This window comes from Cyrtonyx montezumae, unplaced genomic scaffold, assembly GCF_038088225.1.
Source record: "Cyrtonyx montezumae isolate F1298 unplaced genomic scaffold, pur_monq_1.0 scaffold_4, whole genome shotgun sequence".
Classification (NCBI taxonomy): Eukaryota; Metazoa; Chordata; class Aves; order Galliformes; family Odontophoridae; genus Cyrtonyx; species Cyrtonyx montezumae.
Genome location: NW_027072045.1, coordinates 14800911 through 14817510, shown reverse-complemented (window position 1 = coordinate 14817510; position 16600 = coordinate 14800911). Strand labels below are relative to the sequence as shown.

General features: G+C 47.7%; 1 protein-coding gene across 1 annotated transcript in view; it reads left to right on the top strand.

Annotated features, from left to right (window-relative positions):
* Positions 1-5163: 5163 nt before the first annotated feature.
* Positions 5164-16600, top strand: part of ANTXRL (ANTXR like) — a 47163-nt gene continuing 35726 nt past the window's right edge. Inside the window, exons 1-3 of the mRNA XM_065746209.1 lie at positions 5164-5386; positions 16102-16173; positions 16315-16386. Coding sequence (XP_065602281.1) covers positions 5226-5386; positions 16102-16173; positions 16315-16386 — 305 coding nt within the window. The 5' untranslated portion in view covers positions 5164-5225. The remainder of the gene's footprint in view (positions 5387-16101; positions 16174-16314; positions 16387-16600) is intronic.

The window sequence follows — 16600 nt, the reverse complement described above, 5'->3', positions numbered from 1 at the left end:
AATGATGCTCCACAGTCACACAGCAACAGCATCTGTAACCTGGGGAAAGAGTCACTGAATGTCTCTGCTCTGTCTCCAACAGTTCAAATTCAACATCTCCTTTCCACAAATTAAAACAAATTACTTTATCTGATTGCTGTTCGAGATGTGTAAGGTTCATTTTCTTTTTGCAGTCCTGATATTTATTTTGGTAGCTCTCGATTTTAAAAATACGTTATATTTGATCAACAAGAAACTAATATACTTATTTCTGTGTGCACATACATATATACATGTATATGCAATTGCACTCACAGCTGTACCTAGGGCTATACATACAGCTATAGGATCTTTTGCAATTTTATATATTCATCATTTGCATTTGAAGATAAATATTCCAGAATGCTGAGTACTCACATTCACATGGTTCATGCTGGAGATTTCTTCAGCTGCACGAAGTAACAGTAACTTGCATTCACATTACTATCATCAGTGCTAGGCTTGCTGCCTAATGTCACCTCTGCTAACAGCACTGACTGAGCTGAACAGCACCACGTAATGTGAAAATGTGGGAAACAACGCAAAGCACTTGTTCTATACTGCAATCAAGCAAATGAATCTTTTAAAGGAAAGTGAATTCTGACCTAAACCAATGTTTCCCAATTAAACACGTTGTTCTTTGACCTGGTGTTTATTAAAAGCATTTACAGGTAACAAGTGCTGTAGGAGAACCATAATAACAGATTCACAGCATTACAGACATGGAAAAACACACACATGTCATATTGGGATTTAGGCAAGTCATTTCTTCTGCCAAATCTCCCATACACTCTATAACTCCTTACACCAAATCTATTTTTTCTGTGCTTTTTAAAAATATATGTATATATCACTATTATTTGGTCCTCTCCCATTCAGTTAATAGAAACTGAAGTAATATGTTGACTTCGCAGTAATATTTCTATGGCTCTGGAGCTTTTTTTTCTTTCAGTAAGATGGTATTTCTGTCGAGATCTGTATAGTGCTACTCTGCTTTGCCACATGGGAAGATTCCTGAATTCCACGTAGATGTGTTTTCTCATTAACAGTGTACAACGATTCGGTGTCACTTTACACATTTTCTAAAAAAATAAACCTTAAATTTAACCTCCCAGCTTCTCTGATGCCTAAATAAATCCCTCTTTTCTATTAGCGATTATATGTATCAAATGGTAACAGGAGCTACGAGCACTACATTTGGCATTTTTGAAAGCCACAAAGAGGGGACAGCTCCTCAGCAAGAATTTGTAAATTCCTCAATTCAATGCAGAATGCGGCCGCTTCTTATTTAAGAGCAACTACACGGAAATGCAGAAATGCCTAACTCGCGTCCTCCCGAGGTGTGGTCACTGCCGTCTCCCGCAGCAGTACCCATCCGACCGCAGAGCAAAGGTGATGCTTCCACCCTGCTTCCACCCTTTGTACCCAACTCCTTTCCTACAGAAACCTTTCCACAAAGGATTCACAGGCGTGAAGACCAAAGGTGACATTCTCAGGTGACGACGTGAGCGGTTTCTAACTTTCGGAACCAGAAAGAAATTCCTGCTAAGGAGCGAAGATTTCTTTACCCTGGGTAGAAATACGGAGTAGCGTGGAGAGATAGTCCGAAGAAAGTTCACCCGTTTCTTAAAGCCATCAGACCCTAACTAAGCACCCCAAAGCCACTACGGCTCCGACCCGTCGCAGTCAGGAGAAAGAGAGACACCAAAGGGGAAGCGGCCTCCCGAGCGAGGGGCGAGGGGCCGGGAAGGAGCGGAGCCCCGCGGGGCTGTCGAGGAGGGGCTGAGGACGGCGGCTCTCCGCCGGACAGCTCCGCCGGGGACGGAGACCCCTGCGGCCGCCCTCCCGCTCCCGTCTGCGCCCAGCTTCCCCCCCTCCGCCCTCTTCTTACCGCCCTGAAGAGCAGCCCGACGGCAGACGCCCGCTTCGCCCCGCGCTGTCCGCTCTCTGCCGCCGGCACCACGGCCGCCCCGGCCCGCCCCCCCCAAACCCGGCCCGCCCCCGGGCCCCCCTCCGCCTTGGCCCCTCTCACCTCTCCGCGCTCACGGGCTCCGCGCAGCCCTCACCCCGGCAGCCGGCTGCGGCCGCGTCCCCGCGGAGCCCGCACCCCACTCCGGGGCCGCCCCCCCACCCCACCCCACCCCGCGCACCGCCCCGGCGCGGCCGCGTCCCCCTCCCCGACACCACCGCCGCTCCCCGCCCAGAGCGGCCCCCCGCCCCTCGGGTCCCACCACCCCCCGCCCGCGGAGCCCCCTCCCCCCCCAGGCAGCAGCGGGGCCGCTAGCGGGAGGTGGGAGGGGTTCCCCGGTGTAACGGTGCGCTGAGAAAAGAACTTTCATTTAAAGTTGGAGTTAAAAATGGCCAAAGCCTCCGAACGCGTCCTCCCGCTGCTCCTCGGCAGCACCCGACATCGCCGCTGACTGCGGCGCTCTTTGGGGCTCCGCAGTGGTGCTTCACGGGGAGCACTGGCGGGATGCTAAGCGCGGGAATGCAGAATGAGGAATCTGAGGTTTGAAGCGGCTGATGGCACAGCTGGTATGGCAAATACAGCCATCACACGTCTTGTCAGAAGCAAATATTCCCCAAATCCGGACAGCGACATTGCTTTTGAAAGATGTCGTTCCATATAAATGCCTTTAACGCCTGGCAGAAAATCCTTCTGAACATGTTGACAAAGGCAATAACCCGGCTTATTTGATTAGTGTCCGTGTAATCTGAATACTGGCCTGTATCGGGAAAAGAAACGTCAGCCCCGTAATGCTTTTGAAAGAACGGATTTGCCCTACAATTAACGAGTAATCTCACACCGATACTGAGTCAAACTCCAGCTGTGCTTCCCGGGCTGCTCCGAGAGCGGCCCCACAGACCCCAAAGGAACAACTTCTGGCTGGGGTCAGCCGGCAGGGAACCGAGCTGAGCCATTCCTACCGCGGCCCCTTCCTCCGGCTCTCCTGTTTTCGCAGCCCTTATGAACCACCAGCTACCGGGGCTCACGAAGGGGCTTCGCGGAGCTCTGCACGCTGCGGTGCGATGCTCTACGGGCACGGATCCTCCACGGGCAGAGTCGGGAGGGTGCTGGGAAAAAGGTTCTTCGCCAGAGGGCGATGGGAATAGAACAGATTGCCCAGGGCAGCCGTCACGGCCCCAAGTGCCGGAGTTCAGGGGGAGACTGGACAACGATCTCAGTCATATGCTCCGATTTTTGTGTGGTCCGGTGCGGAGCCGGGAGCTAGACTCTGACCCTCCTGGGTCCCTTCGGGATATTCTGTGATTCCACGAACCGGGGTCGGGCCCTGCAGCGGGGCGGGCCCCCGGTGGCCGCCCGAGATGAGGGGCGGTGCACGTTACCGGAAAACAGCTACGGTCATATTTTCCTTTGTAACCTCTTACTGTCCCGCTTCGAAGTCTGCCGTGTTACTTTACGAAACAACCCGAATCTGAAACGGGACCTGGACGCCTGATGTCCTGTAAGGGGATGTGGGGAGTGCTGCCGGGCAGGAGGTGCCCCAGGACCGGGCTGCAGCACGGCCGGAGAGCGGTGGAATGTGGGGGGGAGGAGGGAAGATTCCTGTTGCCCGGAGGCTGCTTGCTCATTTTTGGTGAATGTCACCAGGGAGGATGTGGGTTTCTTGTATTTCTCCGTGATCTAAGTAATCGCTGGAGCTGAGCTGGCCAGCGCGCAAAAAGTTTTAAAGCGGTAAGCTCGAGCCGTGAGTCCATCAGGCAGCTGTGTCGAGTCGCAGCAGGACGAGCCGGTGAAACCTCGCGAACCCCTCTTCTTCTCTCGCTAAGTCCCCCACCGCCGCCGCGGTCCGATGTGTCCGCGCAGTGCAGGAGCGGAGAATGGAAAGCGAGATGCTCTCTCTCGCCGCTGAGCAACCTTTATTCCGTACCCGTGGGAAACGGCCCACAGCGCACAAAGCACGCGGGTGCTGCGGGGACAGTTTGCAGAGGAGAGGGGACACCATCCCATCGCGCCCCCGCAGAGCCCCGGGCCTCGCGTTCCCTCGGGTGCCTGAAGGGAGGAGGGGACACTTTTTGCTCCTAAAAACGGCCCCACAGTGCGAGGCGCTCCCTCAGCCCCAGCGAAGCGATGGGTGTTTTGGGGCAGGCCTGGCGGGGCAGCGTGCCAGTACCCCAAGGGGGATGGATTCCCTCGACCTTGAATCGTGTTCAAAGAAACAGGGAGAAACGTCATGGTCCCGGGTCCGTCATGCAAAGTGACTCTGCGCCATCCCTCCCCGTGGCTCTTTCCATTAATTAGAGCAGCAGCGGTGATGGGGAAGGGCTGGAAGGCAGCGGTTATGCAAAGTTTGGTGCCAGCATCCACATAGGCTGGGGCAACTCTTGGGGGCAGCGCTTTGTAAGCGGGCGGGGTGAGGTTACACCGCCCTAAGAAGCTGCGTGAAGAGATTTTCGTTTCAGTCCTGCACATCGCCTGCAGGGCACAGTTGCGAGTAAGCCAAATTTTTCACCACAGAAACGAAGCAGTGTGCTGTGACACAAGAGAACCCTGAAAACCTATCCTTACCCCTGCCCCAAGGCAGTCACCGCTACAATTGCATTCCGCAACTCAATTTTGCGCGCGTACCCCGTCCTCCTCCTCCATTTCTCACAGCTTTTTGCACTGATGCCCATCGCTCCCACCGCCGCCTATTCCACCCCGCTCCGCTTCCGTAGCTCCTCTGCCTCTCGTTCCGGGGGCAGCCCGGGAGGAGACCCCCACCCCATAACCGCGGGGGCGGCGGAGGAGCGGTGGGGTCGGGGCGCGGAGCTCCCTCCCTCCCTCCCTCCCCTCAGTGCCCCGCTCGCCGCAGCCTTTCCCCGCTCGGCATCCCGGAACAGGAAAGTCCCGGTTCAGCTTTCCCCCATAAGATCCTGTCTCCCCCCGCCGCTCCCCTCCCTCTGCCCCTTCCTGCCTCTGGCCTTGCGGACGGAGCCGCTCCGCTCCGTGAGGGGCCGGGGCCGTAGCCGAGCTCGGGGCGGGTGTGGGTTGCGGGGACGGGGGCACTGCGGCCGGGCTCAGCCCCCAGCCCGGCCCAGAGCCGCAGCCCCGTGCCCGCGGGCTCTCCGCAGCCTGGAGCAGAGATCCTGAAGTTAGTGGTTTGGTGGTGTGGGTTGGATTTATTTTTTTATTTTTTTTCTCCTCCCTCGGCTCTTCCGAAGAGACAGGCGGGGGGAGGAGGAAGAATTAAGGAAAGGAAAAAATGGCGAGTGGCAGGAGCGGCGTGGAGAGAGCGGCACTTCTGTGCTGCTTCTTGCTGGCGAGTGGGAGCCTGAGCTGCTGCGCCCGGCCCGAGGAGGAGGAAGAACGCGAAGAGCAGCGCTCCTGTCACGGCGCCTTTGATCTCTACTTCATTCTGGATAAGTAAGTGACAGTCACGTTTAAAAACGGTTATTCATCCTTCGCTGCCTCCGTGCTGCTTCTCCCACTCCTCTTAGTGCCTTCCTCCCGTCTCCCCCAGTGCCGAGTACCAGGGGAGGGTCCTTGCTTTTTCTCCTCTAGACGTACGCGTTTCCCAGGCGGAGCCTTTAGGGAAGCCCCGCGCTTCACCTCGGGTCAGGCACGGGCAGACCCGGGGGATCGGGGCACCCTCCGGTTGCGGGGTGCGGGATTTGGGCACTGGGGCTGAGCGGACGGTGGTCGGTGTCCCCCCCCTCCCCCCATCCCCCTCCCTCCCCCTCCTCCTCCGGAGCCCGGTGCTGAGGATGCAGCGTGGTGCGGGGCCGGCACCTGCGGGATTCGGCCGCATGGGGCTGACGGTGCGGGTCTGCCTACAGTCAGCTAAGGTGTTGGTGTTTGTATGCAGCGATTGCCTTTTATATGTGATCACTGTAAGATTTTATGGAATTTGCTTCTGGCTGACTTCTTCGGAGCTGTCTAAACCTGTGTTTGAGTTGTTATATATATTAAAAAATGCTGGCAAACACTTTAATACCATGCAGTTCTAATTTAGATGTGGCCTGAGGGTTTGTGTAAGCTCACATGCATGGACGCGTTGTGATGAGTAGCCCGTGTATGTAGGTGCACCCACAGGTAGTTCTCAAAAGGTGCGAGCTGTCTTGCTCACTGCACTGCTTTGGCTTAATGGCCAAAGGTTAAAATCCAGAGAAAACTGTTGGTCTTGTGCACGTAGTGAGCACAGTGGTTGTGCTACACAGCGCTTCCTGGGTTATATGTGGGTCGTGGTGGTATGAAATACTGAAGCCTCTTCTTTTCTATAAGCCAGGTGCTAGGTCTGTGCTATGCTGGTTCTCACCTGGGAGAACTGTTTGGCCCTGTGGGGCAAGTGCCACTGTCACTTAGGAGCCAGTATGTCCTCATCTTCAAGAAGAAGGCATCATTAGTTGGGATTCAGTTTTCAGAGCGAAGTGCTCTGAAAACTACCGAAGACATTCTGCCTTTCTGGAAGATGCTCTGACATGCTGCCTGGTGGTTTTGATGTTTTTATTTATTTGTTGGTTGGTTTATTTATGGGTTCTCTTGATAGCATGGGATATCTTCTGCAGTGTGATTTCCTTGTCTAAACCATCCTTGTGTGCTCCAGTTATCAGCATGCTGCATTCCTGTGCGGCTTCTCTTCAGAAGCATATCACTTACATATCACTTTACTGAGGTGGTTGCTGTTATTGATCTTCTTCTATGTGGGGAAATCAAGGCAGAGGACAAAGAGGTTTGCTTAGAGTTACTGATATGTTGAGCAATAGAAAGCCAGTTGTGTAAGCAAGCTCCTCCTTCACGTTGTGGGCACAAAAGCATATCTTTTCTTTTATCAGACTACAGGTTGACTCAAGTGCTGTATTGTTTACTCCATTGCAGATTGGACCCAATGGTGGCTGGAGTAGAAGTCAGACACTTAAGTTACAGTGGGAAAATTCTCTTTGGCTTCAGTTGCAGATTGATTCTTTATAGCCTTCAAGAGGTTGAAAGAGAAACCCATTGGCAAAAAGCAGTAAAATAATTTTGGGCCCTTGATTTTAGAAACCATTCTCACTTCTATGAGCTAGTGGCAAAGGCAGTGGCAAAGCTGCTTCTGGCCTTAATGAAATCCCATTACAATCCATATGAGTAACGCTGGAGTGCCAGATCTTTGGAGCCATTGGTCCTTTGTGGCTTTCCTACTTTAACAGAATGCATGTGGTGCTGAGAGGGAGTGTACGTGTTGGCTGGGTGTGTTTAGTCCCAGAAGTATACCGTGGCATCTGGCGCAGCATGAGGACTTGAGTTTGACTTGATGATCCTTATGGGACCCTTCCAACTTGGGATACTCTGATTCTGTGAAGAACGTTTCTGGAGTCAGGGAGAGTTGTCTGGATGGATAATCCTGAACCTTGGGACAGTTCTTTAGAAAGGAACTAGTAATTGATCAGTGCTGAGAAGAGCTGGGGTATTCCTGGTAGGGAGGAGGCAGGACGCCAGCTGTAAGCAGCTGGCCAAATCTGGAAATGCAGTGGACAAAAAGTTGGATCTGTGCTGGTGCATATCAGCAAAGAATCCTGGCTCTAATTTCTAATGGGAAAATGCCCAGAAAAACAAATCTATGTCCACTAATGGGTATCCCCACATGTTCTTAGTATTGTGCCCCTTCATTAGTGCCCTGCTATTGTGGAACTGGGTGCATTCAGTCTTAATTAGCTGTATAACAGTGGGGTTGAAGTGCTGACTCTGAAAGCTCCAGGATTTAATCCTGTGACCCTGTAGCACGCTCTTCAGCTAAACGACAAATCCTGTCTGTGAAATCAGTCCAAGTGAACCAAAATGACTCAAGATCTGCTTTGCTTTGCTTCCCCATGGAAAGATGCAATCCCACATTTGTAGGAGGCAAACTGGGAGAAGGCAACACACCTTTCTCCTAACACATGTAAGCACTGCGTTTTACATCAATGACTTTATTGGGTCATTATTTTATTTTTCATTCTGCCAGGCAGAGTCTGTGAGGATCTAATCCTGCAGGCAGTAACCTCCAGAGGAAAAAATCATCTGCTGGTGAAGTTATTGGTATAATACACGTGGTGCCAATTTAGAGAAGGAAAAAACAACTCTGAGCTCTTACAGTTAGTCTGAGCCCTTCCTAAATTTGACTGCAGCCCTTTATATTAACTCTATGGGACAGGCAAGATCAGAGCAGTGGAACTGAGCCTTGGGTGTCTGAGAAACAGGCGCGGTGAGAAGGAAAAGCAGCACATATGGTAGGGGGACCTGCTACTATCCTGTTTCGGGTTGCCTGACTGTCAGAGCCACATTAGGTCTGCTTTGTCTCTGCGAATACTAAAATGAACAAATTTCTGAAGTTGCAAGAACCAGACATTTGCTGGCAGCAGTCCTGTGTGGTGTGTATGCTATCGCCCATGAGTTATGTAGGCATGAGCTTATTTGGAGGTGCAACAGAGGACTTCAAAGTATTGAACTGAAGCAGCAGAAATGTTTCTGTTTGCAGCAAGTTGAGCACTTTGTGTGTGGCACATCAATCTGTGCTCATTTCTCCTGCAGCCCACGTTAAGATCAAGTCACATGTTGTTTCAAAGATCTTGTGTTTGTCCTTAAACAAGCATAGCTAATAAGATAAAACAAATAAATATATGGGTAGCTGAGTACTTTTCACTTGCTTTGGTTGCTTCCGTTGCTTAGGTTGTCTGAGTGCATGAAGAACTTCTTTCAGTCCAACCCCAAACTGCTGAGGATTGGCTGCTCCACTATTCTGGTCTTGTAGTGACATCCTCGTGCTTGAGTATGTAAACATACATCCCTTTCATCCCTGCCTTGCTGGTAACATCCAGCTGTTGTTTGTAATCATACTGAAACACACTTGCACCGCAAGAAGAATGACTGACCTCTAGTGTTTTCTGATTATAGCAGTGCCTGGTGACATCACTGTGATTGTTTATTAGTGCAACAAATCTAAGTCCTGTATTAAAAGGGTTTCTAACTCTCCCATAAATGCCTGCTCCTAGCAATGCATGACATGACAGATCTGAGCAGTGGAGCTCTCTGTGCTCTGTATTTAACAAATAGAAATAAGTTTATTTGGTTAGTTTTTTATCCATAGGACAGGATGGAAAATGGAGGAGGATGGGCAGGGGAGAATGTGGAATGTGTGATTCTCCAAAGCTTTTTTTCTTTTTTCTTTTTGTTTTTTGTCCTGTTGAGATGTTTGCTAAAAAAAAAAATTGTTTGGATTTTGAGGAAAGATAGGCCATGCTGCCTTGAAAATATTTCCTTTTTTTTTTTTTTTTCCTCCACAACCTGGACCATGGCAGTGAAAATGTTTTGGGGCCCCAGCTGACTTTCTTCCAGAGCAACAATACTAATCTTTTTGGGAGCTGACCTAGCTATCCTTTTTCCTCTTCCTTCTAAACTTGTGGGTAGTCTCACTTCATGGCACTCCTGCCTCTAGGGTCCATGACAGTATTGCATTTCAAGCCAGTTCTGCTGCTTCTCCTGTGCTTCGCAGTAGTTTTGCTAAAGGCATCAGCACAGTGTGGCCTCTTGAGCCTTCCTCTCCCTTGTAATCTGTTTTGCAGCTGCCTCCCTTTACCCTTGCTAAGCCGCTCTTGAGAGGTGAGCCCCACTGGTGGAGAAATGGTGTAGAAGAGCACAAAATCTGCTGGTTAGACAGGAAACTAGCTGCCCTGTCTCATCTTGTTCTATGTGATTTGTTTGGGGATATAAATACATTATATATATATATATATCTTTTGTTATCCTCTCAACACTCCTGCAGTTGTTTCATGAGGGCTGTCAGGAGGGAAATGGGTTGATACTTCCTAAAGTTTTAGGCAAGCCAGAAAGCCATCATCAGAACAAAAGGCATTTCAGTAGCTGCTATTCTGGACCTGGCTTTTTATTTTAAGGCAATACAGTGCACTGATAATCTTCAGGTAACCTTTTTATTTTTTTCTTTCTATAAATATGCTTTGTTTAAAGCAAATAAAGAAAACAGTTAGGTAAACACATTTTGTTTCCCACCTCCTATCCTCCCAAGAAAGCAGTTTCCTTGCCAATTTTTTTGAATGAATTTAGCACTCATGTAAGTAATGAATTGCCTGCCTGCTCTGGGGCAGAGCTGGAGCTGCAGCCACTTCCACTCCTATCTGCAGTGCTCAGACTGATGCTGTTCTGTGCCTGGGTGCTACACAAGGTGTGGGCAAGGCAGGTGTGTGGCTAACAATGTTGTGGTTGGAAATTGGCCTGCTGGCAGAAGTAGGTGCACAAATATGTGTTCTGTCATCTTGCTCCACTGCTTCTGAAAAATCTTGTGTCTCGCTTCTGGCTTCAGACGTTGCTGAACATTTTTGTTAAGCAAGGACATCTGCCTATTGCAACCAATCTTAAGTGTATCATATGGTCTGGGACCTGATGCAGGTGCATGAGACTGGGAGGGCATGCTGAATATAAGTGTTAGCTTTGTTTCTTAGACTTCATTTATTGCTATACACATGTATTTTAAAATGGCTGTGTCTAGTGTCTATCTCTTTTCCTTTTCTGTCTGACTTTTCCGCTTTATAGTGTAACCTCATCATCTACATGGTACCTCTTGTGGGCTCCAGTTGCCTGCAAGCAATATTCTTTATAGTTTTCAAAACATAATCTGTTGGTATTTTGCCTTAGCATCTTCCTTTGTTGTGGTTATGTTGCAGTCAGTGCTGGGATTTCCCTACAACAAGGTGTAATTGTGAGGAATATTCCAAAGGAAGTTTTTATTCAGCTTCAGACATACCTATGTTATTGGAACCAGGTTTAATTTGTTTGCGTTTTGTCTGATATTATTCTGCCAGATTTCCTTTTTGGAAAGGAAGAAAAATGTGGGAGCCCAATTCCCTTTCCACAGCCCCAAGAAAATATTCTTTATAAAACTGAAGATAAAGCTAATGGGCAGTGGTTATTTAACACAAAATGTGTATGATTAACAGGAAGAAAAAGCCATAGCAGGTTGTCATTTGCAGTCTGTTTATGCATGTAACTAAATATTATTTATTTGGGGCTTGAGCCAAGGAAGTAATAAGATTCCCCCAAACCTAGGGTTTCAGTTTGCGATGTGGTCACTGATTGAGAATTTCATTACTTTTGTAACAAAGCTTGCAGGCCAAATGCTGGTGTGCAATGTGTTCTGAGTTGTTACGATGTGTCATAGCACCAGAGCCCTTAATCTGGAACAGAGAGACATTGAATGAGTTCTTGCAGCACCAGAGCTATGCCTCCATGCCTTTGGTTATAGCTTGCATCTCGGTATGAGTGCTGTATCTTGATTGGGATTGAGGGTTCTAATTCACTCTCCAGGCTGTATTAAGAGGACTGAGATGCTAAGAGCAGCTCTTCCAGACCTGGAGCTTCTGAGAGCAGTGCTGGAGGTTTGCTGGGAGATCTGATGTAGTTAGTTGCAGCCTGGGCCTGGCCTGAGAGCTGCACTTTGGGGCTTCCTGTTCTGGTGATGCAAGAATTGTAACACCAGAGGGCAGGGCTCTTGGATGAGGTGGATAACTGTAGGAGCAATGGGTTATGAGGTGTGGTTTGCACAAGTCAGTTATACTGCTGTAGTTGTCAGTAGTTTTACAGGAGGAAGTATAAAATTAATTTTGGTCATAAAAACCTAGTGGATTCAAATGCTTCATGTCCTGAGCTTGGTGTACTGGCTGAGGAGTAAGAAATCTGTTTCCCAGCTGCTTTGTCTCTTTCCCCTCCCTGTTCCAGTGCTTGTCTTGTCCATTACCACTGTAAATGCTTTGCAGCAAGGACTGTCTTGGGGTGGCTATCTCTGCCAGTGCTCCTAATTGCCTTTGGAGCAGATAATATAAACTAGTCCTTCCTAGCCTGGGTGAGTCACTCACTGAAGGTCCTTTCTGTGCTCTCAGGAAGCATTGTTTGAGTGAGGAAGGTCCTTGTCACTTTGAATGTTCTACTGGCTCTCAAGAAGGGAGAGGAGGGATTGGATGAACATGCATGTGCATGTCTGAAGCCACAACAAACTAGATGCCCCAGGGTTTGCTTTTATTGCAAAGCCATTATTAGCCATGTGCATGAACTATCCTGCTGTCTGTGATGTGGCTGCAGCCACAAAGAGCTCTTTTCAAATAACAACAAACTGCCTTGTTTCTGAGCAGGGGGCAGTACGCAGGGCTCAAGGGGATACTTAGGGACAAGCAGACTTGATTGCTGTTGTGTTCCCTTGACACCACGTTCAAACTGAACACAGAGTCACTAATAATGGACTTGATTCTTGCTCCAGGATCTCTGAAATAGCTGCCACCAGTTAATCAGGCTTCAGAATCTGCTAGGGCAGAGGGCTGGAACTGCAGCCAGCTCACACTGTGCTGCCTCAACCATCAGCGAGAGAAAGGCTTGACTCGCAACTCACTGTGTTCTTCACACGACACAGAGCTCTGCTAAGCTGCAAGAAGTCACTCCAAAACAAGCAGGAGCTGAATCGAGCCCTGCAATCGCATCACTTCCTTCCGCCCCCAGAAATATTTGCTGGCCTCTCTTTCCCCTCCCATCCAGCAGTAGCAATGTGAAATTTAGGAAAACGGCAGCGGGAGCAGCAGCTGCTCCTCAGGGCCGTGAGGCAGAGAGTGCATTCTTTCCTATGCTGTGGTTTGCTGACTCTGTCTCATGTGTAATGGGAACTGAGCTCAGGGAGCGTGCTCCCAGAGATGACTCCTGTAGATTTTCTGCTTTGTTTGGGCCAGTTCTGTAGGTATGAACCTGGGGGAATTCTCTTATTTTGCCTGTCTTGCTCCAGGCTCTGCCCAGTGAGCCACCGTTAGGAGCAGCCCATTTCACATTTTATTCACAGCATTTGTTTGTTGCTCTGCGTTTGCCTCTGCTACCAGAATCAGAGGCCTGAGGCTTCATCCTCATGCTTGGTTCTGGAGGGACCACAGGCCCCCTGTAAGCTGTAGGCCAGTGCCCATGGAGATATTTGGCTCAGTGCTCTGCAGAGCAGCAGTCTGTGCAGGGCTCCTGGCTGCACCACTGTCCTGTGTACTTTCTGCACAGTGCTGGTCCATGCTTTGCTTATTGTCCCCTCATTGTTTGGAAATCTTCATAGTTTCTCTGAAAACTTATACACTAAGTGTATCACTTTGTAGCCAGTCAGGCCAGGAAATTAAACTGCTTGTGGGGTTTTTTTTACTGATGGTGTTCTGAGACAGTATGTCACTTCTGTTTCAGGCTCTTATTGGCATCAATATGCTGATTAACAGGAGTGTGTTTTGTGGTGTTTGTTTGTTTTTCCATCAGTTATCATAGGATTCTAAGGGAAACAACAAAAACACTGAAACTACTGAAAAAGTAGTGAGGCTATGAGGATGTCCATGAATAATTTCTGGTGTAAAACATTGCTGGCAGACCTTATCCATTCTCCAGGCTCAAGAACTTGGTGAGGTACTGGCATAGTCTGCCCAGGCAGGTGGTGGAGGTGGTCAAGAAAGATGTGGATGTGGCACTAAGGGACGTGGTTAGCAGGCATGGTGTAGGGATAGTTTGATTGAACTGGAAGATACTAATGGTCTTTTTCAACCTTAATGATTCTGTATACTGGGGAGTTGAAAATGAATATATGGTTTTAAGTACCAGATATGGTAAACAAACAAACAAACAAAAAGGAGATAAAAGTGTGCTTGAATTGTTTCACAATTTCTCATCTGCCATGGAGAACCATGGCAAAAACTTCCTAGTCCCATCCAGTTGTGCTACACAGCATGTTAATTTATGCTGCCGTCACAATTTGGTGGTTTTAAAGCTAAAATCCAAAAAGCAGTGGAATGACTTTGTATTTTCAGTAGTGTTGGGCTGCTTCTGCAAATGTTGGGAGTACTATTTGATAGTTGTGGGGAGCTCGCTATGTAGCTTAACAAACATAGTGTTGTAACTCTATAACGGTATGCTTCCAATGAGGACTAGCCAATGACAGAGGCATTGCTAGGTTTTCAGAGGTGGGCACCTGTAGAATTCTTACAGCCACTTCTGGTTACTTTTTGTGTCCCTGGTTATCCCCTTTAAAGAAAAGGTATTTCATTATTTGTGGAAATGCACATTATTATGGTTAACTGTGCATTCGCACTTTTTCCTCATGTTTTTTCACCATCAGTACTTTATGACTTTTCCAAATATTCAGTGTCTGATTTGTTGTTTTACCAAACTGTTCTTTGCCTTAGGATTAGGTATTTGAAAGGGGAAGAAGAAAAGGCACAATAAATAAATAAAGTCTTAAGAAGGTACTGGAAGTGATGGTTTGTTGCAACTTGAAAATCCATCGCTACTTTGTTTTTTGGGATTTCATCCTTGCCTTTGCAGCTTGCAGTGGGAGGTTGATAACTCAAAACCGACTGTTTTCTGAGTAAGAGACTGGCTACACTGTGTGAAGAAGTGACCACATCAGAATTTGCAAGAATGGAGCTTGACTGGCTCAGAGTGAAGCTGAAACTGGTCAGCTTGGGGTGTGAGGCCAGAATTTAAAATAATGATAACAATACAAAATGTCATAGATATCTATACAAATGTATAGATCTTTCTACTTTGAATCTTGCACGCATACAATGAAAGTCTGTTTAAATTCAGACAATTCAGAGATTTAGCCAGGGACTTCCAGAAGAATCCTGGGGAACTGTATGTGCTGGACTGCTTTGGTTCCCTTTTGAAAAAGCAGTTGTTTAAGCACATATGTCGTATAGGCATGGAGTACCTTCTATGTTGAGAAAAGGAGTCATTTGCTAGTAGTACAGTCTTCTGTCCCTTGCACTTTTCACCAATATGGGAGCATAGCGCCTAAAAATGGCAGACTACAGATCAGTCCTTGGTTTGAGCAGTCCTTGGGGCATTCTTGGCCCTTCCTTATTGCCAGGCAGCTGAATTTCCTCATTTTTGTTAACTATGTTGTTATGTGAATGGCTCACCATTCTCAATAAGTCTGCTCAAGTGCCTTGACACTGCTCTTATTCCAGCTTCAGCACTTCAGTGGCCCTTGTCCCTTTCTTTGCTCTCCTTTATCCTACCAGTGCTGCTGAACACATGGACTTCTCTGCTAGTCTGTACCTGGTGAAAGGAGGTAGAAATATCTTGCACAGGGTTGCTTGGAATGCCCATAGCACAACTATAATTGTTTTCACTTTCATGCATTTATACAGAAAAATGTCTAATGTCCATTAAAGGAAGCCTAAGGTTTTTTGCTTCTTCAGGAGTATCTTAGTTCTTGTTTCTAAGCTCCTGTGATCCTTCTTGATATGCTGCTGCTTTATTTCTCTTTGCTTCTCTCTGCCTGTGCCCAAGACGTATTATGCAGGTGTTTGCTTGGCGAGAAAGGTGAATTAGCTATTTGTTCAACCCTAGGAGGGCTTTTCAAACCATTGATTTCTCATGCTTTGTAGCCTTTTAAATGGCTTGAAAGTGTATGATCAAACTCACCAGCAACAAATCAGCTATCATTTACTGTAGACTTGCTGCATACTGGGCTCTGTTTGAGGTCTGAGTCCCACAAGACTGTTGTGGTCCCTGAGAACCTAAGACTAAACTGAGAAAAGCCAGAGACCTAATAATGCATTTTATAGATTGGGAATGGGAGCACAAATGTGTAATGACTAATTGCCCAGCTTTTCATGGGAAGTCTGTAACAGAGACAGGGATTAAGTGTAAAAAAAATGCTAGTCCAGTGTGTTAGTTGTTAGCATTGCCTTTCCCCTCTAAATTACTTCAAATGTTTTCTTTTTTGAAACAAACAATAATTAATGAAAATGTTCTCTCACATGTTCTAGGAGGGTGGATGATCAGTACAAACTTTCCTTGTGGGTGCAACAGCAGAGCTATGCTCTAGGAAAGTAAACAATCTATTAGCAGATGATTTAGCAACATCACATAAAATAAAATATGTATTTTTACTTGTTTTTGGGTCCGTGAGTTTTGTCATAACTGTCTGGTTATGGCTTCTAGAACAGCTGCTGTAGAAGCCCCAGCAACACCAGCTGCCTCATCTGCATGCATCTCTGTCCAGGTTGTCCCTCACTAACTCTGGAATGTCTCACTCTTAAAATTGATACAAGGAATTTCACTGTAAAATGAGATGAACTTAATCCATTCTGTTTTGCACACAGGTCTGGAAGTGTCAGAAATCATTGGACGGAGATTTACTCTTTTGTAGAAAGCCTGGCTGAGAAATTCATAAGGTAAATTTTTCTTAGATTACATTTTAATCTGCTTGTATGTACATATACATAGACATTTTGGGTGTACTATTTCCCATCCATTGCTTAATCTGATGAAACAATATGTATGAAATATAAATCTGGCTTGTTCTTCTGTTTCAGTCCAATGCTGCGCATGTCTTTCATTGTTTTTTCTTCACGAGGCACTACAATCATGAAATTAACAGAAAACAGGCAAGTACTTCCCAGTATTCAACCAAAAGCACCTCCCATCCCTGCTGTCAAGCAGCGAGTGTTCCACAAAACCAGGATTCAGAGCTCTGTCTCAGTCCTTGGTGTGGCACCCACTGAAATCCTTCCAATATTTGCAGATGTCAGGAGATCTGGAAGGTCTGCTGGTCCTCTGTTATCATTTTCAGCCTTGTAAGAAAAATGCAGCACTGTGGTT